Raw genomic sequence first — 27,511 nt, forward strand, 5'->3', positions numbered from 1 at the left:
TTGGCATTTAATATGGAATATGTTTTTTTTCTTGACTTGGGTTTACTTTCTTAACTCAGTATATCAATCTGGTGAGATTCTTTTACACTTTGGTGATTTATTTGTTAAAAGAACCATGTCACTGATTTTCTGTCGCAGCAAGAAGTCAACAACAGGATTATATCACAGGTGGCGTGGCAAAATGTACGGACAGGTGCATTTGATGATTGGCTTCACAGTCGGGTATACAAGGGTTGTTACGTTCTGTATTAGTGGAAAACAACTGCTGCACGTCTCCAAAAGTTATTGCCGCTTCCTCTGGAGATGGTCCGTCAACTCGACAATGCTGTTTGTCATGGAGTGGTGGCTTTACGAAATTACGGCATGAAACAGCGTGCTATTGCTCGGCAGTATGGCATCACTCAAGGTCAGGTGTCAAAGATCCTGAAACGAAATGCTCAGAGGGGTGTCCCTACTCCAATACCGAGGCCAGGACGTCCCCGCAGAACCACAAGGAGGGATGATCGCCAGCTGCACCGGTTAGTCCACAATGGCCGTACCAAGTCAGCTAATCGGCTTAGGAGGGCTGAGTGGCAGCAACTGACAAATGTGCCTGTATCCAGAAGGCTAGACAACCAACGACTGGTTCAAGCAGGCTATCATGCCAGGCGTCCCCTGAGAAAGCCACGCCTGACCAGACAACACCGTCAGCGCCGATTGCAATGGGCCAGAGAGCACCGTCAATGGCAGCCAGGACACTGGAATCACGTGATCTACAGTGACGAGTCTAGATTTCTGGTCTATCAAGATGGCCACGTCCGAGTGCACAGACAAAGGCATGAAGCCTACAACAAAGATTGTATCGTGCCAAGAGGCCAAGCTGGAGGTGGTGGGGTGACCGTTTGGGCTGCTTTTCATGCAGGGGGCAAAACTGACCTGGTTGTTCTGAATGGAAACCTGAACCAGTTCAAGTACAGCGCCATTCTGGAAGAAACATTGCTTCCATTTGCTCGTGCAGCCTTTCGAGGAAACTTTGTCTTCCAAGATGACAATGCACGGCCTCATCGTGCTCGCATGATCCAACACTTTCTTGCTGACCGTGGTGTAGAGCATATGGAGTGGCCTGCCATGTCCCCGGATACTTGTGGGCAGAATTAACGCGTCAAATCGACCACTTGGACCAGCAGCCGACCTCTGTTCGTGAATTGCAGCAGGCTATTGTCACTGCATGGCAAGCGATTCCTGTCCAAACCTTGGCAAATCTCGTGAACAGCATGCCTCAACGTGTACGTGCTCTCCTGAATGCTCGTGGGGGTTACACGAAGTACTGAACTGTAATTTTACTGTCTGTAATCCCAATTGTAATTTAACTTTTGTTTTTGTTAAAACAAATTTTTGGCTCATGTGCAAAATAAAGAGATACTTCTGGAAAACGTACAGAAGTTTAACACAGTACTGTCCATGAATTGAGTTCGATATCAGTTTACATCACTTTCAAGGATCAATTTATTTGTTTCGAAATGTCAAATGTAGTTTTTGTTTCTTTTAAAGGTCACATTAACAAAATCTAGAATAATTTCAACATAATTCCAATGAACTTTTGGTTCTAAGACATCTTGAAAAGTAAGTTCACCCGCACAAAAAAAAATTCCATTTTAAATGCCAAGTCTGTACATATATATATATATATATATATATATATATATATATATATATATATATATATATATATATATATATATATATATATATATATATAGTTATGGTTTCGAGTCTGTAAAGTGAGCCTAATAAAGATTAAAGTCTGTCCCGCATAGATAGTCACACAAGCAACATGTAGCCTCATTTGTAGTATAGTTATTTCTTAGTATGTCTGAGAATAGGCCCTTTCCAGTGTTAATTCTGCGTTGTGTAAAGCCAGGAAAATAGGCCCTACTGCCACCGATCATCCTACATATATATATATTTCTGTCAGTTGATTGTATGTTTGCCATTTGTATTACAGTGTACAAGAAGGTAGAAATAAATGAATGACATGTTCATCTAACCATTTATTCAGGGGAAAATTATTACGGAAGTGTACCAAGCTGTTTTACTTGCAATTTTCAAAGTGCCCGCCCTCGTGATCGATGCACAATTGCAGCCGAGCAGGCACAGAGTGGCACACACGCTTGCAGAGTTCGATATCAATTTCCTCAAACTTTGCAGTGATTTGAGCCTTCAATTCCTGAATGGTTCGAGGCTTTTCACGATAAACAAGGTCTTTCATGAGCCCCCAAAGAAAGAAATCTGGAGGTGTAAGGTCTGGGGAGCGTGCCGGCCACTCGATCGGACTGCAGCGGCCGATCCACTTTCCTTCAATTCCTTCAATTCCTCTCAGCAATAACCTGCAAAACAAAAATAAATAAATTAAGAAAATTAATAATCTGCAAGGCAATTATTAACAACATGACATCCCAGCAAGAATCTGACAGCCGAAAAAACAGAGATCGGGCGTGGGCGCTACCTTTGATTCACCCTGTATATGTATGCATATATATATATATATATATATATATATATATATATATATATATATATATATATATATATATATATATATATATATATATATATATATATATATAGATGTAGATATATATATATATATATAGATATATATATAGATATATGTCGGGAGTGACTTCTTGATCGTAATAGACTTCCACCACCAGTTGAGAATGACAAACGTTTATTAAACACCAAGTACACAGCTGGGAGGATAGAGCTTGACTCTACAGCACACATCGACAGCGTGCCATCATCAGCCTTCCTAAGGATACATCGATTCGCAGTTCGTTTATATAGAGGCACACTTTATCAGAGAATCTCCGCTAGAGTCTGAGAGGACAAAGAAAACCGGGCTAATGGTCCTTCCACCGGCATCCCAATGGGCCGTGTCCCCCACCGTCATCCGTCCTTTCGCCTTGGAGGAGTGAAGCACGCACCGTTAGGATCCGGACCAGATGTGTTTTCAAGCATCCGAGGTGACAAGAAATATAACTCACTGAAGGGGGATTGCATTCCTGGTCCTGATAAGGCCATAAAATGTATGAGGCCGTTTGATGAGTTCCAGGCGTTGGATGTACCTTTCAGCTCACTTTCTTATTTAAACTTAATCCAGAGTAGGGAAGTCAAGTATATTTATCATAACTCAAGCATTATTTGATTATACGAAATATAGTTAATGTTTTAACAGTCTATCAGAAAAGGTCTATGTCTACAAACTCAAGCATCTCACGTATATGGTTCGCATTTCACACACGTATAATCCATAACAATAGTCCTGGTGTTGGGCAAGCGGCTAGGGTGAGGGCTTAGGATCCTAAGATCCTGGGTTCGAATCCCGGTCAATCGCTGAATTAACGCCAGGGGGTTGACTCAGCCTGTCATCCTTCCGAGGTCGGCAAATTGAGTACCAGTTCACTGGTAATTCCCTGTTTGTCGTAAAAAAAAAGGCGACAAAAAGGGTTGGCGTCAGGAAGGGCATCCGGCTGTAAAACATTGCTTCAAAAAGGGGACCAAAAAACAACAACAACCACGGTCCCCGAAAAAGGCCAACCCCCGCTTGCGGGGAAAAATGGCCTCTAAAGGTGGTTATTATATATATATATAATCCGCATTCCTGCCCGCAGCTCGGGGCGCCGTTTGCGAGCCAAGGAGAGAGTTTTACAACGAGGCTATCAGGCCTGGAGAGAACGCACGTATACAACAAAGCCATCTGTTCTGCACAGATGAAGCGTGTATCTCTCATTTTTAAACTATGGCAAAGCGAAAACCTTTTTATTATTAACTATGAATAACAGTTCATCCAAATCATTGGATCTCCAAACTATCATCATCACCATATCAACATCAAACATATCATCCAAACTATCTCTGGTATCTCTCCAGGGTGTGCCACATCTGAATTTAATATTTTGTACGACAAAAAATCATTCTGCTTTCGTCAGTTCAGTTAACAATAGAGGCATGCCACAAATGTCAAAATACCGTAGATAAGCCCATATATATATATATATATATATATATATATATATATATATATATATATATATATATATATATATATATATATATATATATATATAAATGTATATATACATACGAGGGCCAGTCAATAAGTAACCTTAAAATGGTGATATAAATTCGAGAATGTAATATGTGTAGTTAAAGACGACATATGGTATATCTATGGGTAAGAGTTATGTTTTGCGTGTTTTAGATCTGGCAACATTGAGCGTATAACGTCAGTAGAGCAGTTCTAAGATGGCGGATCCCTTCGAAGCATGCACCAGGGAGGAGCAACGTTCTGTCATCCGTTTATTGGGAAGTGAGGGTGTGAATCCCAGGGAAATCCATCGCAGAATGAAGATGCAATATGGTGACGCATGTTTATCGCTGTAGCAGGTGTACGACTGGGACAGGAAATTTAAAAGTGGCGTGTCCAGTGTGGCAGACGTTGCTCGCTCGGGCTGGCCTCACACAGCCGACACACCAGAAATGGTTGCAGGAATTGAGCGCGTGCTCAGGGAAAACCGTCGCATTACGCTGGATTAAGTAGTCTCCGAATGTAACATTAGCCATGATTCAGCACACTATAACATTTACAACGTGCTGGGGTTCCACAAAGTGTCTGCAAAGTGGGTGTCTAGACAACTCGCACCCGAACTGAAAGAACGGCGAGTCGACGCATGTGAAGAACTTCTGTGACGTTACGAAACAGAAGGCAACACTCTTCCAGCGCATAGTGACTGGGGATGAAAGCCGGGTCCACTACTTTCAGCCAGAAACGAAGAGGGCAAGCAAAGAGTGACGTCATTCAACTTCACCGAAGCCCAAAAATTCCGCACATCAGCTGGAAAAGTGATGCTGGCGCTCTTCTGGGATAGCTGAGGCCCACTTGTAGAGCATTACATGCCTAGAAGGACCACAGTCACCAGTGCATCATACTGTGACCTCCTTAAAAATCATCTAAAACCAGCAATCAGATCAAAATGTCGTGGATGACTCACTACTGGTGTTTCGCTGCAGCATGACGATGCTCTGCCCAATACTGCCTGCGCTACAGCTGCAACAATCAAGGACCTGCATTTTGAGTGTCTTCCTCATCCACCCTACTTGCCAGTCCTCGCCCCCTTCGGATTACCACATCTTTGGGCCACTTAAATAGGCGCTTGGGTGGAACCACCTTCCGATCTGACGAAGAGGTCCAAGACGCGGTGCACGAATGGCTACAGAAGCAGACAAAATATTTTTTTTCTAGAGGAATCCAGGTCTTAGTAAAGCGCTGGAAAAATGCATTGAACGCAATGGAGATTATGTTGAAAAATAACTCTGTTGTTACACACGTATACGCAATAAACAAGTTGTGAAAAATATTTTAAGGTTACTTATTGACTGCCCCTAGTATATATATATATATATCATATATATAATCATATATATATAAAATCAGTGCATAAATTATTTGCAAGTTGTTGTAAGAAAACAGATTAGAAACATTTTTCTGGTTCAGCGGACATGTTGGAATGCAGATTAACATGTATGTTCCTTTATTTACAGGTGGAGGATATCATTGTCCTTTGTGCTGAGATACATAATTTAAAGGACACCCTACAAATCTATAAAAACAAACTTGAAGCTATTAAAGAAGACTACCAGATTCAGGTGTATATCTATTAGTCAACATTAATCATTGGTGTTCATCCAATCAGTCTTCCATTACTTATTGATTCTGTATCTTTTTTCTTTTGATATACTTTACAACAACCTTCGTATGAAAAGTGTTCGCTTTGACATGAAACATCTATCTTGTTGTGAGGGCACAGCAATAGAGCAGCATCAAAATGGCGACCCTTCATTAATCCGCCATTTAAAGCGATGCTCGAAATGAAAGTGCCACAGCTGTGACTTTGGCAAGCAGTAGCCACTAATTCAACTTGTAAATTCGATCAAGTAGTTCTCATATGCACTTGGCCTTCAACGAATCTCAAACTCCTGCTTGTGATTTGATGTAAACTTCTGACCAAATATCACATTACGTTTGATCTTCTCATTATTAGAGTTTTACACTTCCTTGTTATGACACATGGATATGACGTTCTAAATCTCAAGTGATGATTTCTATGATGTCCAAATTGCTTGCACAATCTTTTTCTTAGTCACATAAAATGAAAATTCCAAAGGAATGGATATGTGGTGATGGGTTTGAATTAACCACCATTTACAAATCACAGATTAGTTGTGTTCGTGCAATTCTGGTGTTTAGGACCAAAGCAATAAATACAACGTTTATGTGTATTGTAATTCTGTGAGCGTGTGCATTCAATATTTCCGACACGACCTGATTTTTGTTAAAATCATTGCTATTCCGCATTGCACCTCTTTTTGAATACAAAATCTAAGCTCATGAAAATCATACAGATGCTGACATCCTCGGGAGAACTGAGATAAAATCATAAGTTGGGTTACCCCCAACAAGTATTGCATGCATGCATATATGTAGGAAATATACTTGTAAGGAATGTATATGTATGTTTTTATTGATATGACATCACATTTGCATCTGCATAGAGGCATTTTAAGTGTCAAGAACATCAGTGTGTTCACCATCATTTTCATAGCGCACTTTAATTAGTCTCCATGTTCTTTTTTGATCATCTTTTTGTTTTGGGACATAATTGAAAATGCATTCCATACATCTGTTGGGTGGTAGCGGGTCTTTGACACGTCCTCCTTTGATTCCTTATAAAGAGTTTTCACATACTGACAGATCAGGGCCTCTTGGTGGCCAGGCCAATGGTCCTGGGAAGTTTTTCGGGCCACGGCCTATCCACCCATCTCTAAACATATCACAGAGGTGTTCCCAAACAGTAATAGCATAATGGGCAGGTGTATCATCTTGCTGAAACCACACATGTCCAAGAAGGTTTACATTTTCAAGCTGCGGCACAAACCAGTCTGAGCCCCGGCAATGCCGCGCTGTAGGATATTTCATTATTTGGCATGGGGGCGGTGTACTTTGAATGCATCTGTACTTGTTGTTTTCTTATTCCCTTTGTGTTTTATGTTTTAATGATGGTCAACTTATGGTGTCACCAAAGAATAATTTCCCTGAATATGGGACAATAAAGATTTTTTAATTACTATTACACCGCACCTTTCCTATGCCATCTCCAGGCATTGCAAAACGTCATTGCCGGGCACCGAAGGGGGCTCGGCAGTGACGCATGCTGAAAGGGAGTACTCAGTTTTCACTCTGGTTGTTTGTTGTACACCGCTCCTTTCCGATGCCATCTCCAGGCATTGCAAAACGTCATTGCCGGGTACCAAAGGGGGCTCAGCAGTGACGCACGCTAAAAGGGAGTACTCCGTTTTCACTCTGGTTGTTTGTTTGTTTTCTTCTTGTTTTTGTACACCCCCGCTCCTTTCCTATGCCATCTCCAGGCATTGCAAATCGTCACTGCCGGGCACCGAAGGGGGCTCGGCAGTGACGCGCGCTGAAAGGGAGTACTCAGTTTTCACTCTGGTTGTTTTCTTGTTTTCTTTCTTGTTTTCTTTCTTGTTTGTTTGTTTGTTTGTCCGGGCGATATCTCAGCCATCCTTTGAGCGAGGAAGCTGAAATTTTGGCACAGTAGTGAGCAAGTCCTTTGTCAAAAACAGTATTTTTTTGTTTTTTGATTATTCAATTAATTGAGGAGTTATTTAATTATTAGCGATTAATTAAGTACTTATTTAATTAATCAAATTTCCTTTCTCTTCTGACCATTACCTCAGGCACCTTTTGAGTTAGGAAGCTGATATTTGGACATGCCAATGACCAGGTGATTTGGCTGCAAAGGCTATTTTTGATTTATTAATTAATCAATTAATCAATTAATCGATTAATTATTTAATTATTCGATTAATGACTAAATTTATTTCTTTTAAGTTACAGATTCTGATAAAATGGTGGTGGTTTATGTGTTCTATGACCGAATTGATTAATAATTACATTTTTAAATGATTATTATTTATTTATTTTCATTATTAATCATTTATTTATTTTCTTTCTCATTTGGCCAATATCTCAGGCACCTTTTGAGCTGGGAAGCTCATATTTGGACATGACAGTGACCAAGTGATGTGGCGATCAAGGATATTTTTGATTTATTGATTAATCATTTAATCGATTAATTATTTATTGATTAATCGATTAATTATTTGTTGATTCATCAATTAATTATTTAATTTATTATTAATGAGTTATTTAATTAAATTTCTAAAAGATATATCTTCGGATGAAGCACTAGTGGTTTAGTTATGCTACTAGCCAATTGATTATGAAAATATTTTGTGATAATCTTTTATTGATTTTAATTATGCAATTAATCGATCAATTAGTGTACACCTCTCCCTCCCAATGCAATCTCTATGAGCTGCACTGCGGTATTGCCGGGCGCAGGAGGCAAATGTAGGTTGAATGAATGAATGAATGAATGAATGAATGAATGAATGATCGTTTTAAGGCCATTTTTCCCCACTAGAGCAGGGGTTAGCCTTGCGGGCCCCATGACAATCATGGTTCCCTCTTTGAGGCAATGTTTTTATGGCCGGATGCCCTTCCTGACGCGAACCCTTGGTCATGCTCTTCGATGCGCAGGGACACAGTGTGCCTATTCTGAATCGGGGTACACACCGTGATCATTCATCCCAGCAGGCTGGTACTCAATTTGCCGACCTCGGAAGGATGACAGGCTGAGTCAACCCCCCTCGCGTTAATTCAGCGATCGACCGGGATTCGAACCCAGGATCCTAGGATCCCAAGCCAGCACCCTGACCGCTAAGCCAACGCCAGGCTACTAAATGTAGGATATTGTAGGATATTTAATTGTAGGATATTTAATGCAGGACAAATGTAGGATATTTAATTATTTGGCATGGGGGGCGGTGTACTTTGAATGTATCTGTACTTGTTATATTTCCTTTTTGTAAAACATGCAACTTGCATGCTTACTAAACACCATCTCCCTGTCATGTGACCAAATCCTCAGCCCTGATCTGTGTATGTATGTTTGCATGACCCTCACAAATATCCACCAGACGGACAAATGCTTTTCCAGATGGCATTGCCCTATTGGCTACGTCGTAAAAAAAAAACAATGATTAAGTGTTCAGTGAAGCAATATCCATTAATTAAACTAAACATGATTTTCTGTGTCTTTGGCCCTTTAAGGAGATAACTCTGCCGTGCCCCAATGGTTTGACAACCCACAGACTTTATCCATACACGATGTTGTAAATGCTGAGCATCAAATGATGAACTGGTGCATCTATACCTATAAAAGGCAAAATATCTCTCACTCTCTCTATGTTTGTATATGTTGGATGCACGGCCACATCTTTTAAGTTACAAACTCCAAACTCAGAGCACAAATACAACTTTGTGGGGGGGGGGGGGGGGCGGAGGGGTAGCATAAGCGATGTGGGCGCGGCCTCACGGCAGGGTGTGGAGGGGCAGTGAGGGGGGGGGGGGGTGGGTGCATACATTTTCTATGTAAATGTGTACTGTGTGGCACCATCTGGTGGTGTTGGCAGAGGGTACTACAATCCCTTTTTTTCATGCACTCTTCATGCGGGTAAATTTGTCTTCCTTGCTTTGTCCTCCATTCCAAAAAAAATGGAGGGGACTTTTGAAGCCTGTCATCATGTGTGAAACATTTTTTGTGGGAAGGGACACACAGGACAAACAGGGGTTGGGAAGCAAAGGTGGGGGAAGCAAAGTGGGGGAAGCAAAGGTGAGGGGACTGGGACATGAGGACAGGGAAGGGGTTGGGGTGGGGGAAGGGTTTTTTGGCAAACAGGATGACTAATTGGTTCATCGGTGAAGCAAGGGTGGGCCCCGCTAGTACCATTCTTTGGCCATGGCCATTATCATACCGCCAACCTCTTCGACCCAGAGCGGGCGCTCCAACCATAATACCACTGAATCTGGCATTTAATAATCCATTTAAAAGATGGATTGCGGTTTTCTTATGGACATTTACGAGTTCACTTTTCTATAGTGGAAGTTTTTTGTTCCCCTGTGCTGGAATTTGAGGTGCAAAAGTGCAAATCGTTTTGTTATAAATGCACATGCATCCAACCGAACCATTTCCATACCCCCTTCCGCACAGTGCTCGACGCACCCTTTAGCAGTAGCTAACCACCACCCCCCCATCTTTATTTATTGCAGCTGTCCCTCTTCATTTTTGTACATTGTGTTGAGACTCGTGGTGGAGCTATAACACACAACAGATCAGGAAATACCAGAACAAAAATACCGGTAACAGTAGAAAAGAGGGGGACACAGCAAAACAGGTTTGAGGGTCAAAATAGAGGGAAACTTGGAGAAATGAGGATAATGGGAGGATGCAGGGGGTGAGTGAAGAAGATGGGTCCAGCCACAAACTCTCAATCACAGAAGTGGAAGGAAAAACTGGAAACTCGGAAAGAGGTCGGCTCGGTGAGGAAAGGGGTGGTGTTGAGGGCAGTAGAAAAGATGCATGGGGTAAAAGATGACCTGAGATGATGGTGAAAGCTGTCTTCACTCTTGGAGGGAAGAATGAGAATGAAAAGATTAAGGAAGTCGAAGACCCCTTCAAGCAGTTCTTACATCCATTCAGCCCCCCCCCCCCCCCACCTCACCCCTTCATATTGCACGTACAGTATTTGGATTGGCAGCCCCTCTTCTCAACTCTCCCCATACCTTGGCTCTCCCACTTTGGCTTTTTGTCTTGCTAACGGACACATTCCTCACACCTGATTTCCCAACCATTCTTCCCGAAGAATCGAATCGTTCAAATCCCTGGTCCTTCTCTCTTTCTCACTCTGTGGGTTTCTATCATCAAAGTTCTTCATTCAAGCTCCACAGATCTTTGTTATGATCACCTCGGCATCTCGTCATATTGAGTGGTTCCTACACATGATGTTCCTGACTTATGTGTCCCCTTCTCTGGCTACTCCTTCCTACACTTTGACCAATCCAGCTTATGTCCTGGTGGTAGTGTTGTGGCACATGTTTGTAAATCCTTTCCCGACAGTCTCTGCCATGCCATCTTCATATTAAACAGGATAACTATCACACATGTGTGGAGTTGGAGCTATTCATATTAAACGGGATAACTATCAGACCCATGTGTGGAGCTGAGCTCTTCATATTAAACGGGATAACTATCAGACCCATGTGTGGAGCTGAGCTCTTCATATTAAATGGGATAACTATCAGACCCATGTGTGGAGCTGAGCTCTTCATATTAAATGGAATAACTATCAGACCCATGTGTGGAGCTGAGCTCTTCATATTAAATGGGATAACTATCAGACCCATGTGTGGAGCTGAGCTCTTCATATTAAATGGAATAACTATCAGACCCATGTGTGGAGCTGAGCTCTTCATATTAAATGGGATAACTATCAGACCCATGTGTGGAGTTGAGCTATTCATATTAAACGGGATAACTATCAGACCCATGTGTGGAGGTGAGCTCTTCATATTAAACGGGATAACTATCAGACCCATGTGTGGAGGTGAGCTCTTCATATTAAACGGGATAACTATCAGACCCATGTGTGGAGCTGAGCTCTTCATATTAAATGGAATAACTATCAGACCCATGTGTGGAGCTGAGCTCTTCATATTAAATGGAATAACTATCAGACACATGTGTGGAGGTGAGCTCTTCATATTAAACGGGATAACTATCAGACCCATGTGTGGAGCTGAGCTCTTCATATTAAATGGGATAACTATCAGACCCATGTGTGGAGCTGAGCTCTTCATATTAAATGGGATAACTATCAGACCCATGTGTGGAGGTGAGCTCTTCATATTAAACGGGATAACTATCAGACCCATGTGTGGAGCTGAGCTCTTCATATTAAATGGAATAACTATCAGACCCATGTGTGGAGCTGAGCTCTTCATATTAAACGGGATAACTATCAGACCCATGTGTGGAGCTGAGCTCTTCATATTAAATGGAATAACTATCAGACCCATGTGTGGAGCTGAGCTCTTCATATTAAATGGAATAACTATCAGACCCATGTGTGGAGGTGAGCTCTTCATATTAAATGGGATAACTATCAGACCCATGTGTGGAGGTGAGATATTCATATTAAACGGGATAACTATCAGACCCATGTGTGGAGGTGAGCTCTTCATATTAAACGGGATAACTATCAGACCCATGTGTGGAGCTGAGCTCTTCATATTAAATGGAATAACTATCAGACCCATGTGTGGAGCTGAGCTCTTCATATTAAATGGAATAACTATCAGACCCATGTGTGGAGCTGAGCTCTTCATATTAAATGGGATAACTATCAGACCCATGTGTGGAGGTGAGATATTCATATTAAACGGGATAACTATCAGACCCATGTGTGGAGGTGAGCTCTTCATATTAAACGGGATAACTATCAGACCCATGTGTGGAGCTGAGCTCTTCATATTAAATGGGATAACTATCAGACCCATGTGTGGAGGTGAGATATTCATATTAAACGGGATAACTATCAGACCCATGTGTGGAGGTGAGCTCTTCATATTAAACGGGATAACTATCAGACCCATGTGTGGAGCTGAGCTCTTCATATTAAATGGGATAACTATCAGACACATGTGTGGAGGTGAGATATTCATATTAAACGGGATAACTATCAGACATGTGTGGAGGTGAGCTCTTCATATTAAACGGGATAACTATCAGACCCATGTGTGGAGTTGAGCTATTCATATTAAACGGGATAACTATCAGACCCATGTGTGGAGCTGAGCTATTCATATTAAATGGGATAACTATCAGACACATGTGTGGAGGTGAGATATTCATATTAAACGGGATAACTATCACACATGTGTGGAGGTGAGATATTCATATTAAATGGGATAACTATCAGACCCATGTGTGGAGGTGAGATATTCATATTAAACGGGATAACTATCACACATGTGTGGAGGTGAGATATTCATATTAAACGGGATAACTATCACACATGTGTGGAGGTGAGATATTCATATTAAATGGGATAACTATCAGACACGTGTGTGGAGGTGAGCTCTTCATATTAAACGGGATAACTATCAGACATGTGTGGAGGTGAGATATTCATATTAAACGGAATAACTATCAGACATGTGTGTGGAGGTGAGATATTCATATTAAACGGGATAACTATCAGACATGTGTGGAGGTGAGCTCTTCATATTAAACGGGATAACTATCAGACATGTGTGGAGCTGAGCTCTTCATATTAAACGGGATAACTATCAGACACGTGTGTGGAGGTGAGATATTCATATTAAACGGGATAACTATCAGACATGTGTGGAGGTGAGCTCTTCATATTAAACGGGATAACTATCAGACACATGTGTGGAGGTGAGATATTCATATTAAACGGGATAACTATCAGACATGTGTGAAGGTGAGCTCTTCATATTAAACGGGATAACTATCAGACACATGTGTGGAGGTGAGATATTCATATTAAACGGGATAACTATCACACATGTGTGGAGTTGAGCTATTCATATTAAACGTGATAACTATCAGACCCATGTGTGGAGGTGAGCTCTTCATATTAAACGGGATAACTATCACACATGTGTGGAGGTGAGATATTCATATTAAACGGGATAACTATCAGACATGTATGGAGGTGAGCTCTTCATATTAAATGGGATAACTATCAGACACATGTGTGGAGGTGAGATATTCATATTAAACGGGATAACTATCACACATGTGTGAAGGTGAGCTCTTCATATTAAACGGGATAACTATCAGACACATGTGTGGAGGTGAGATATTCATATTAAACGGGATAACTATCACACGTGTGTGGAGTTGAGCTATTCATATTAAACGTGATAACTATCAGACCCATGTGTGGAGGTGAGCTCTTCATATTAAACGGAATAACTATCAGACATGTTTGGAGGTGAGATATTCATATTAAATGGGATAACTATCAGACATGTGTGGAGGTGAGCTCCATATTAAACGGGATAACTATCAGACACATGTGTGGAGGTGAGCTATTCATATTAAACGGGATAACTCTCAGACACGTGTGGAGTTGAGCTCTTCATATTAAACGGGATAACTATCTGACACATGTGTGAAGGTGAGATATTCATATTAAACGGGATAACTATCAGACACACGTGTGGAGGTGAGCTATTCATTTTAAACGGGATAACTATCAGACACACGTGTGGAGGTGAGCTCCATATTAAACGGAATAACTATCAGACACATGTGTGGAGGTGAGCTATTCATATTAAACGGGATAACTCTCAGACACGTGTGGAGTTGAGCTCTTCATATTAAACGGGATAACTATCAGACACACGTGTGGAGGTGAGATATTCATATTAAACGGGATAACTATCAGACACGTGTGGAGGTGAGATATTCATATTAAACGGGATAACTATCTGACACGTGTGGAGGTGAGATATTCATATTAAATGGGATAACGATCTGACACGTGTGGAGGTGAGATATTCATATTAAATGGGATAACTATCAGACACGTGTGTGGAGGTGAACTCTTCATATTAAACAGGATAACTATCAGACACATGTGTGGAGGTGAGATATTCATATTAAACGGGATAACTATCAGACACGTGTGGAGGTGAGATATTCATATTAAACAGGATAACTATCAGACACATGTGTGGAGGTGAGATATTCATATTAAACGGGATAACTATCAGACACGTGTGGAGGTGAGCTCTTCAGGCAAAGCAAGTCCTACCAGATCCTAGCATCAGTGAATGGGAAATATCAGATGATGCACAATCCCAACATGATGGACACATGATTCAGCCCAACATGATGGGCATATGATTCAGCCCAACATGATGGATATATGATTCAGCCCAACATGATGGACATATGATTCAACCCTACATGATGGACATATGATTCAGCCCAACATGATGGACATATGATTCAGCCAAACATGATGGACATATGATTCAGCCAAACATGATGGACATATGATTCAGCCAAACATGATGGACATGATTCAGCCCTACATGATGGACATATGATTCAGCCCTACATGATGGACATATGATTCAGCCCAACATGATGGACATATGATTCAGCCCAACATGATGGACATATGATTCAGCCCAACATAATGGACATGTGATTCAGCCCAACATGATGAACATATGATTCAGCCCAACATGATGGACATATGATTCAGCCCAACATGATGGCATATGATTCAGCCCAACATGATGGACATATGATTTAGCCCAATATGATGGGCATATGATTCAGCCCAACATGATGGACATGTGATTCAGCCCAACATAATGGACATATGATTCAGCCCAACATGATGGACATATGATTTAGCCCAATATGATGGGCATATGATTCAGCCCAACATGATGGACATGTGATTCAGCCCAACATAATGGACATATGATTCAGCCCAACATGATGGACATATGATTCACCCCAACATGATGGAAATATGATTCAGCCCAATATGATGGACATATGATTCAGCCCAACATGATGGACATATGATTCAGCCCATCATGATGGGCATGTGATTCAGCCCAACATGATGGAAATATGGTTCAGCCCAATATGATGGACATATGATTCAGCCCAACATGATGGACATATGATTCAGCCCATCATGATGGACATATGATTCAGCCCAACCTAATGGACATGTGATTCAGCCCAACATGATGAACATATGATTCAGCCCAACATGATGAACATATGATTCAGCCCAACATGATGGACATATGATTCAGCCCAACATGATGTACAAATATCCAGCACCAAAAGGTCTCATCGAGCTCGTTGTTTTCCACTGTGCTAAGACTGCCGACCGTCACTCTGATTGTACCTGTAGGGTGAATGGACTTGTGTGCACAAAGGCCTGTACATGCTTGGGTGACACAAGTGAAAACTTTATCGTTATCAAAAACTCTTCCTCACTCTCCCTGCACTGCCCTCTCTCCACCTCACCCCCTGGAGTACCTCTGGCTACGGCTTCCCCTTCGCTCTCACCTTTTATTCATATGTGTTCTGTACCGTCCACCAAACAGTGATGACTCCATCTACATCTCGCTGTCTGATAACATGGACCAACATCTATCTTCTCATCCCAACTCTCTCTTTCTCATACGTGGTGATTTCAACTGTCATCATGCCAGCTGGCTGGGTGTGGGTACCCCTCTCACCAGCCATGGCACCTCAGCAAATAACTTCTGTGACTCATTGGGACTGGCACAATCTGTCAATTTCCTGACCCGGATCTCAGTCAACGGACCATCTTCTCTTCTAGACTTGGTTATAACAACCCCCGTGCAAATGTCTGCAACTCTTCTTCTGCTCCAATCGCTTCATCTGATCATGTGCTTGTTAAAGTGGACATCTCTCTGGCCATTCTCAGGGAGCCTCCTCAGCGTCGACGAGTCTGGCATTTCACTCAGGCCAACTGACATGGTCTTCAAGCAGCCCTCAATCATCTGGACTGGTTTCCCATCTCCACTGCCTCTGACATCAACTCTTCCTGGGAATTCTTCCAAAGTAAATTGCTCTCTCTCATGCACAGATTTATCCCATCTCGTCTTCAGTTGTCATACCCTTCCTCCTGCCCATGGTACATGGAATCTTGTGGTGAGGCAGTTGCCCTGAAACAACTTGCCTTCGCCTCCTGGAAGGCAATTCCAACGGAAGGCAATCTCATTTCCTTTCACAAAGCCCAGAACAAGTGTGTGTCTACCCTCAGGAAAGCCGGGAAACACTATGTCTACTCTCAAGAGTGAACTCTCTTATCTGTCTCCCTCTTCCAAATCCTGGTGGCATCTTGTCAAATCTATTTCTGGTGTTTGTTCCCCCTCCATCGCCTCCCTTCCCTCAAATGGCTACACAGATGACTCCGCACATGAAAAAACTGAATGCCTCAACTCGGTGTTTGCCTCAAAATCTTTTGTCCCAAACCCGTCTCTCCCTGTACCCGTCGTACCCAGCTGCAACTGGACTCTGTGTCCATCTCTCCTGACAAGGTGGAGAAGTTTCTGTCAATCTTCGACTCTGATTCTGCAACTGGACCAGACGGCATCAGCCCACAGGTCCTAAAATGCTGCTCTGCCGCTCTATCTCACCCTCTCTCTGTTCTCTTCACCCTCTCTTTTGCTGAAGGTCATCTGCCATCAGCTTGGAAATCAGCCAACATCACCACTTTACACAAAAAATGTGCAAAAACAGATCCTAGCAACTACAGACCAATCAGCCTGCTCCCAATTATCAGCAAAGTCATGGAATCCATCATTGCTTCGGATATCAAATCCTTCCTCTTCTCCAATGGCTTGATCTCTGATCATCAATTTGGATTCAGACCAGGTCATTCTACTCTGGACATGCTGCTTCTGCTGTCTCAACAATAGATGGAGGTCCTCAATGTCAAACAGGAAATCAGAGCCGTCTCCCATGACATATCACGTGCCTTCGATACGGTCTGGCACGCAAGGCTGCTCCCCAAACTCTCCTCCTGTGGTATCCATGGAAATCTCCACGCATGGCTTGCGGACTTCCTCTCTGGTCTAAGTCAACGTGTGGCCCTGAATGGATTTCTCTCATCTCCCCTTCCGGTTCAGGCTGGAGTTCCCCAAGCAGTGTTCTGGGCCCTGTGTTTTTTCTGGTCTTCATCAATGATCTCTCTGACTCTCTGGAAAATCCTCTCCATCTCTTTGCTGATGACTCCACTCTCTGCCGCTCCATACCTCATCCCTCAGATCGGCAGTCTGCAGCCTCCTCACTCTCTGCAGACCTGGACAAAATCACAGACTGTTCAAACAAGTGGAACATGTCTTTCAATCCTGACAAATCTCACTCTCACTATGTCTCTTTGAAAAGACCGAGTGGACAACCCTCCCATCTACTTTATCAACAATCCTCTCCAAGAAGTTCTGTCATTCAAGCTCTTGGGTCTCACAATCTGCCATGATCGTTCCTGGGAAAACCACATTTACAAGCTGGCCTCCAAAGCCAGTCGCCGACTGTGCATCCTCCGTCATGTGAAGTCCTTCCTTGGCACACGTGAGCTCCTCACCACATACAAGGCTTTCATCCGCAGCTCAATGGAATACTGCTCTCCCCTCTGGGCTGGTGCTCCTGCCCTTACACCTAGCTCGGCTTCACGCTGTTGAAACCAAAGCTTTCAGAATCATTGGAATCTCCCACGATTATGCTGATTGTGAGGGCCTTTAACTCACTCACCGCAGGCAGGTTGGTGGTCTTTCTGTGTTCTACCGACTCCTCTCTGGCCTTGCTCCCCCATCTCTGTCTGTGTTCTGTCCCCCAATATTCCTGCAGATCGCACAAGATCTGCCAGCAACCCTTTTCTGGTGAAAATGCCAAAATCAAGACTCTCTGCTCACCTTCACTCCTTCATTCCTCTTTTCTCCCGCCTCTGGAACAAACTCCCTCACTTTCTTCAATCCCACTCCTCCCTCCAGGTCTTTAAAACAGCTGTTTAGTACCATCTCTTATCTTCCCCCATCCAAAACCTTGATCTTTTCTACCCCCGTAATTCACCCCAGATCCACTTTTCTGAAATACCGACTTCTTTGCTGGAAGTCCTAGCAGTGTCCATGTGGTTTTTACCTCAACCTTTCCCATGGCTCCTCCCTCTCCCTTCCACAGATCTCCTGATGTCCGTGCTCTCAAATGTTGTGGTTGTGTGCTTCCCCCTCTCTCACCATCTTGTCTCCTGCTCCCTTTGTTTTGTCTTGTGTGTCCGTTTGTTTGTTTTTGTCATTAATGTTCGCTCTTACACGAGCCTCTATCTTGTATACAAAAAAACAAACACAAAAAAAAGCTTAAGGAACCTTGTCGATGATGACGACGATGAAGGTGGCGATTAGCCATACCATGCCAGAGACTGGGCATTTCTAGGACTTTTGTATATTTCTGTTTCTTGAAAATATGTAATTGATTCTTTGTTGTCTTAGAAGAGCATCTCGATTCTGTGTTCCCATAAAAATGTATTGAGTATGTGTGAGCCACCATTTTGAGATGGTACGGCTTCAAAAAACGAGGTATATTTGAGCTGGATCGCAAGATTTTAGTGCATCACCACAGACATCTCTACTTTTCTTACCTCTATAATTGTTTTATAATTTTCCAAGTGGTTTTCATTAAGAAAATTGCATTATTAATGACAGGAAATATTCTATCAAAATGGCTAAAATTTATTGTTTTAGATTTGAATGAATGTGGTGTTATTTGTAAGATATCTGCTATCAGGTGTGTAATGGTCAAAGTGTTATATATCTAAAGTAAGTGCAACAATAGAATCGAAGGCAGGAGAAAAATCCCTCACCCACCTCACCCCAACCCCCCCCCCCATCCCCCCACAAGGTGATAAACACTCCCAGAATAACCTGATTCATTCATCACCAATACCAGCATGGTGGAGCGTTGTGCTGTTCCATTTACACTTCAGCTGCATATGTTGGATTGCGAGTAATATTGCAAAAAATATCGTATTAATTAACACCAGCATGACATCATCACCCCATTTCAGACTCTTTGTGAGGACCGACCCACACCACGTGCATGGCAAGTACACTTGGCAAAAAAAAAGAAACGCAAGTTCCTAAGACGCATTTTTTTAATGTGCATTGTTGTGCACAAATTATATTATTAATCAATGACAAAGATTTGTAATACCATTTTAAGCACCTGTATTTTCAACCACATTTCTTGAGCGTCATGCCCACTGAACCACCACAATGGGGGTTGAATGGATTTTCAAACAATCACTTACTGTGGCTTCCAAGGCTAAATTGCATAAGAAAGTTGATGTTCCTGTGGTGGTCTATGGTCCATGGAGGCTTGAACCGAATTCACTCAGTAGACGACAATGCCACGAGTTGTTAGGGTGGGGTGGGGTAGGGTTAGGGTAGGGTTAGGGTTAGGGTAGGGTTGTTAGAGTAGGGTAGAGTTATGGTTAGGGTACGGTAGGTGTAGGGTTAGGGTAGTTGTTAGGGTTAGTTGTTCGGGTTAGGGTAGGGTTAGGGTAGGGTTGTTAGAGTAGGGTAGAGTTAGGGTAGGGTAGGTGTAGGGTTAGGGTAGTTGTTAGGGTTAGTTGTTAGGGTTAGGGTAGGGTAGGGTTTGACATAAAAACTTGCGTTTCTTTTTTCCAAGTATAGAAAACAGTGATACCACACCCTGGAGTGACACCCACCCTAGAAATGTTCCAGAAGGGTTTTCCTTGCACAATATTCCACCCAACACTACACGTAGTGTGGGTTGAGCGAGAATCTTTTTCACAGGCCTTGCTTCTGGAACAGTCAACCTGATATTCCTTGTAGTTAAACTACTGCATGACCCCAGATTTCTGTATCCAAACTATGTAAAAATAATTATTTCTGGCCAACGAATCATGTCAAACTTTATTAACCCTCTCTACTATGCCATTCGTAGGGTGTCAGTGCTCGTGATTACTTCCTGAAAAAGGCAATCTATAACTTGCAGACATACTTCTATCTTATCGTCTTCTATGCCTACTTGGATCAACAGGTATGGAATGAGCCATTCTAGTCCAGGCCAGAAATCTTGGCTGTTAACTGGGAACACATTTTGCAGCTCTTGCCTGAATTGACCCTTTTCCTCATTTCTGTATTGTGCAGCTTCCAAAGTCACATGTTTGGCTCTCCAATTCCTGGGGAGCTTGCCATATTATCTGTAGGGGGATACATTGTAAAGAACTTCCATTTTCATTCCCCCAAAAAGCCTCCTTTCCATTAGCTCTTCTCAAATATTGCTGTTTGCATTTTTATCATTGTATTTGTTTCATCCCCCACACTCACTACCCTCCCACTTTTCCCGCAGCTTCCTCTGGGTCTTCCCCTGACATTCACCAGATGGATGCGAATCCATCCAGACTTCTACCGCATACTTGCACAAACCAATCTTTCCGAGTTGCAAGCACGCCCTGACCTCATCACAAAGGGAACCCGTGTTCTGGTTTGTTTACAGGGTTTTGCCTTTGGAAGCTATCTATCTTTCCATGATCCTATCATGCAACTCTAATTTTTCCTTCCATAAATCTGCAACATGCATGAATACTGAATAAACTGTATATGTTTTCATAACAATAATATAATCTGGAAAAAGTACAATTTCTGCTTTGATATCAGTTGCTTATTATAATTAATTAATTCGATGATATTCCACTTTGAGGCGTCTATCAAACTAAAATACGCGGAGCCGAATGTAGACCTACTGTGGTTCATATACCCCACAATGGTTAATAAAACGACCCTCCTGCCATTTCCGTGCCGTTTTTCGTGTCGTCTTTCCATGGCAGTTTCTAAATAAAACGTAATAACAAAACTTATGATAATAGCATAATATTAATGTTATTACAAAACAACATTCAGAGCACTCCGAAGATTATTTATTTAATTCTTTGATTATTTACTTAATACATTTGTTAAAAGTTAGATTCAGATGAAACGGTGGTGGTTTCGGTATTATATTAGCCAATTCATTAATGGTTGAATTATTCCACGATTATCATTTATTTATTTTCATTATTCATCATTTATTTATTTTCTTTCGCATCTGGGCAATATCTCAGGCACCTTTTGAGCTCGGAAGCTGATATTTGGACAAGACAGTGACCAAGTGATTTGGGTATAAAGGGTATTTTTGGTTTATTCATTAATCAAGAAATTGATTTAATTTTTTTGGATTAATTCGTTAATTATTTTTTCAAAAAGTTATAGATTCGGATGAAGCAGAGTTAGTTTAAGTATGCTATTAACAAATTGATTAAGAAATTAATTATTTTATGATTTTTTTTTATTAATAATTTTGATTATGCAATTAATCAATTAATCAATTATTGTACACTGCTCCCAATTATGTCGCCATATGCTACACTGCGGCATTGCCTGGCGCTGGAGGATATATTATTTATTTATTTGGCATGGCGGCACGGTGTACTTTGAATGTAGCTCTATTTGTCAGGTCAGGTCATTAGTCAAGTTCAGTGAGGTCATTATCATCAGTTAAAACAAGCCTGTGGCTCTGCAGCGATGTGTGGTGAGGCGAGCGTAGCGACCCAATCCATGCTAGTATATATATAAAAGGAGCTTGGCCTCGTTATGCATCCGTCTGTCCATGCATGAAGTTGTGTGACTTTGTCTCTTCATTTCCCTGTGCTTGCGAAACTAAAAGCAGGGTTTGGCATTCGGTTGCGTACGTACGCTGCGTGCGTGTCTGTATTTTTTAAATTCATTTTCTCAGCAACCGTTGGTCCGATTGACACAATTTTACAATCAGATCGCCTTTGCCTGTATACTTTTTTTTATTCATCTTACTATAATTCACCAAATGTCCGTCTGTCTGTTCGAAGGTACCGTAAAAACTGCTGAACCAATTGCAAAGATATTTAGGGTGGGTAATCCTGGGACCCCTGGGAGTAAAATAGGCTATTTAGTTTTCCCAATTTCAGCTTTGGTCTCCAGCATTCTCAGGTTTGGACTCCCGCATAACATTCGCGTTCGCGTAACGTTCATTGTGACGATGTTCTCATTGTGACGATCTTACTATAATTCAACAAATGTCCGTCTGTCTGTCTGTTCGAAGGTACCATAAAAACTGCTGAACCGATCGCAAAGATATTTTGGGTGGGTAATCCTGGGATCTCCAGGAGTAAAATAGGCTATTTAGTTTTCCCAATTTCAGCTTTGGTCTCCAGCATTCTCAGGTTTGGACTCTCGCATAACATTCGCGTTCGCATAATGTTCATTGTGACGATGTTGTGACGATGTATGTGTTCACGGTAGTGTTTGACGTGACGGTGTGAACGTAATTTCGTCATGTTTTTCGTTTCGTAATCCTTTAATGAACGTTTAATGTTTAATGAACGTTTAATGTTTAATGAACGTTTAATGCCCTTCAATGTTCGGGGCCGCACACGCGCTACACTGGACGGGCCAGCGTGTACCTTGCCCCTTCACCGTCAGGCTTGGGTAAACCGCTGAGCCCCATCCGTGATGGGGACTGGGGCTGGAGACGGTGTCCCACGAATGAGGAATTCCCCGTAAGCGCGAGTCATCAGCTCGCGTTGATCAAGTCCCTGCCCTTTGTACACACCGCCCGTCGCTACTACCGATCGGACGGTTTGATGAGATCCTCGGATCAGCGCCTGCACAGGCCGTTATCGGCTCATGCCGGTGCACCGAAAAGATGAGCGAACTTGACTGTCTAGATTGACCGTAGGGCGGGTACTGTTGCTAGTAATTATGATGTCATTCGTCACGTGGTACAGATGGCATCTTGGAAAAACGTTACACCTCTATATCTCCCAAACCGCTCAATGGAAAGAGTTGAAACAAGGCTCATTGTCAAGTATTCCCCATGGAAAATAAGATATGTTGATGATGATGTCATCGGTGCCTTCATTATGACGTCATTCGACAAGTACAATGCTTGATCTGATCAGTATGCAAACAATATTTTCCTCTACAACTGTTAGTCCAATGGACACGAAATTTGGACCAGAGCAGCGGCGACTCCTGTAGAATTGTTTAAATTTGAATTATGACGTCATATGTCAGGTGGTACAGGCGCCATCATGGAAAAACCGAAAAACGTTGCACCTCTATATCTCCAAAACCGCTCCATGGAAAAAATGTAAGCATGGCCCATTGTAAAGAACTCAATATGGAGAATAGGTGTTGTTAACAATGACGGCATTGGTGCCTCAATGATGACGTCATAATTCAACAAGGACAACGCTTATTCTGATCAGTTTGAAATTTATTGAGCGTGATCTACGCAACAATTATATTAGGGAATATAATTTTATGATGTAATCGCTCACGTCGTCTGGCAGCCATATTGGATCAAAGAAAAAACCCTTTAAAAACAGAATAGTTGACCTGCACCAAGTTGGCTGTGCAGGGTAAGTATTCTCTGAATACCATCCAGTTATGTAATGTTTGAATCGCTTGCATCCTGTCTATTAATTACATAGTCTAGTAATTACATATTATTGGAATGTACCTTTCAACCCTTTAGACTACTGAGTCCCCTTAGACCTTTTAAAACCCCCAAGACCCTCAAGACCACCAAGACCTTAAATACCCCAAAGACCCAGAGGACCCAAAAGACCCAGAGGACCCAAAACAACTTGAAGTCCCAAAATACCCCAAATACCCTAAAGACCCCTAAAGACCCTGAAGACCAAATGACCCTGAAGACACTTAAAGACCCAAAATAACCAAAAGACCCATAAGACCTTTAAAGACCCCAAAGGACCCAGAGGACCTGAAAGACCCAGAGGAACAAAAAGACCCAAGTAACCAAAAGACACAGATCCTTAAATACCCCAAAGACCAAAAGGACCCAAAATACCCCGAAGACGTAAAAGACCCTTAAATATCCAAAAGTCCATGAAGACCCAAAATACCCCAAAGACCATTATCGACCAAGAGGACCCAAAATACCCTGAAGCCCCAAAATATCCCAAATACCCCAAAGACCCTAAACACCCTGCACACCCAGAAGACCCCAAATATGCTAAATAACCAAAATAACCTGAATAACCAAAATACCCAAAGGATCCAAAAGACCCTTTAAACCCATACTCCCAAGTTCTTAACACCCCTTTTACCTTTAAGACTCTTTCAAGACTTTGGACACCTTTAAATCACGTCACCTTTAAACCTTTTATATGCTTTATACCCCGAGAACCTGTAGACCTTTACACCCCTCAAGTGCCTCAAGTTTCTTTCAACCCTTTAGACCTTGACACCATTTAGACCCCTTACACTATTCAGACAGATTTGACAGCTTGGGCCCTTGACCATTTAGAGGTTTACACCACTTGGACCTTTTTATATTGCAAATAAATTACAAATGAATAATATCAGCAAAATTATAAATAAATTTGCCAAAATAAATGTTTGTATTCTGATTGGTGCAAATCATGACAACACAACAATTCATGTACGGTCAGTGGAAACACTTAAAATATTATCCTCAGTTAAAACAAGCCTATGCCTCTGCAGCGACGTGTGGTGAGGCGAGCGTAGTGAGCCGATCCATGCTAGTACTTGTTATAATTGCCTTTATAATAACAGGGAGATTAAACATCTAAACTGAATAAATTATATGGACAGTGATAATTATTGGCTGTTGTTTTGGATCATGCTCAATACAAATGTATGAAAATGGGTGATCTATTCCAAATGCCATTCATTGTGTACCTGAGCCATGTCATTGTATTCATATGAGTACATAATTCATATTCAATGTATTCATATTGTCGAGATTGGGACATGTCAAATCAAGACTTTAAAAATATTCTGTTTCACCCCACGATACGTAAGAAAAACATTTCCTTACTCATCATATGCACTTAAGATTTAAAACAAAAAAACCCGTTGATGTTTATTGGACCATTGTAAGTGTCTCATTTTGAAAATTTGAACAAACTTTGTATATTGCACATAGACGATGGACATAAGTAGACCCCTGGCATCTATATAATATTCTCTGTAGGTGATTGTCTGTGAGTCTGAGTTTTTGAGTCTGTCTGTTTGTCCGTGGGTGTGTCTTCAAAAACAAATCACCACCATTTTGTTTCCTCGCATAGCTTTGAGGCCTCTTGTTAGGCCTGTGTTTTTTTTTTTTTTTTTTTTTTGTATACAAGATCGAGGCCATTGAAAGAGCTAACATTATGAATGAATGAATGAATGATCGTTTTAATGCCATTTTTCTCTGCTAGAGCGGGGGTTAGCCTTGCGGGCCCCCTGACAATCATGGTTCCCTGTTTGAGGCAATGTTTTTATGGCCGGATGCCCTTCCTGATACCAACCCTTGGTCACACTCTTATGGTGCGCAGGGATACGGTGTACCTATTCTAAACCGGGGTACACACCAGGATCATTCATCCCAGCAAGCTGGTACTCAATTTGCCGACCTCGGAAGGATGACAGGCTGAGTCAACCCCCCTCGCGTTAATTCAGCGAACAACCAGGATTCGAACCCAGGATCCTAGGATCCCAAGCCGGCACCCTAACCGCTAAGCCAACACCAGGCTTAATAATCGTACAAATCGTAATTAACATTAATCGTACAAAAATTCAAACCGACACAAACCGACACATAAAACACAAAATAAGGGGAGCGGTAGACAAGATTGGGAGAGAGGAGGAAGGACACACACACAACATTTGAGAGCAGGGACATCGAGAGAACTGTGGGAGGGAGAGGGCTTGGGGGGAGGTGGGAGAGGTATAAAACATATAGACACTGCAAGGACTTCCAGGAAAGAAGTTGGAATTTCGGGGGTAAAAAAAGATCAAGGTTTTGGATGGGGGAAGATAAGAGATGGTGGTGAACAGCTGTTTTAAAGACCTGCAGGGAGGAGTGGGATTGAAGGGAGTGGGGGAGTTTGTTCCAGAGGTGGGAGAAAAGGGGAATGAAAGAGTGAAGGTGAGCAGAGAGCCTAGATTTTGGCAGTTTAACCATAAGAGGGTTGCTGGCAGATCTTGTGCGACCTGTAGGAATATTTGCGGGACAGAGCACAGAGAGAGCTGGGGGAGCAAGGCCGGAGAGGAGTCAATAGAAGACAGAAAGACCACCAACCTGCCTGCGGTGAGTGAGCGAAAGGCCCTCGGAGTTAGCTTCATTGCAGGAGATTCCAATGATTCTGAAAGCTTTGGTTTCAACAGCGTGAAGCTGAGCTAGGTGTGAGGCAGGAGCACCAGCCCAGAGGGGGGAACAGTATTCCATTGAGCTGCGGATGAAAGCCTTGCTTGTGGTGAGGAGCTCAGGTGTGCCAAGGAAGGACTTCGCACGACGGAGGATGCCTAGATGGCGACTGGCTTTGGAGGCCAGCTTGGAAATGTGGTTTTCCCAAGAAAGATCATGGCAGATAGTGAGACCCAAAAGCTTGAGCGACATAACTTCTTGGAGAGGATTGTTGAGAAAGTAGATGGGAGGGTTTTCCAGTCGGTCTTTTCGGAGAGATATAGTAAGAGTGTGAGATTTGTCGGGATTGAAAGACATGTTCTACTTGTTTGACCAGTCTGTGATTTTGTCCAGGTCTGCAGAGAGTGAGGAGGCTGCAGACAGCTGATCTGAGGGATGAGGAATGGAGCGGCAGAGAGTGGAGTCATCAGCAAAGAGATAGAGAGGATTTTCCAGAGAGTCAGAGAAATCATTGATTAAGACCAGAAAAAGCACAGTGCCCAGAACACTACCTTGGGGAACTCCAGCCAGAACAGGAAGGGGTGATGAGCGAAATCTATTCAGGGCCACACGTTGACTACGACCAGAGAGGAAGTCCGCAAGCCAAGCGTGGAGATTTCCATGGATACCATAGGAGGAGAGTTTAGTGAGCAGAGCTGGGTGCCAGACCGTATCGAAGGCACGTGATATGTCAAGGG

At 42.3% G+C, this 27,511-nt stretch overlaps 1 protein-coding gene across 1 annotated transcript in view; it reads left to right on the forward strand.

Annotated features, from left to right (window-relative positions):
• The window catches only part of PALD1 (phosphatase domain containing paladin 1), a 271,064-nt gene that overhangs the window by 172,471 nt on the left and 71,082 nt on the right, over positions 1-27,511 (forward strand). Inside the window, exons 11-13 of the mRNA XM_078783909.1 lie at positions 5,584-5,688; positions 20,526-20,621; positions 20,934-21,068. Of these exons, the coding sequence (XP_078640035.1) occupies positions 5,584-5,688; positions 20,526-20,621; positions 20,934-21,068 (336 nt within the window). The remainder of the gene's footprint in view (positions 1-5,583; positions 5,689-20,525; positions 20,622-20,933; positions 21,069-27,511) is intronic.

Source organism: Myxine glutinosa, chromosome 8, assembly GCF_964187855.1.
Source record: "Myxine glutinosa chromosome 8, kmMyxGlut1.1, whole genome shotgun sequence".
NCBI lineage: Eukaryota > Metazoa > Chordata > Myxini > Myxiniformes > Myxinidae > Myxine > Myxine glutinosa.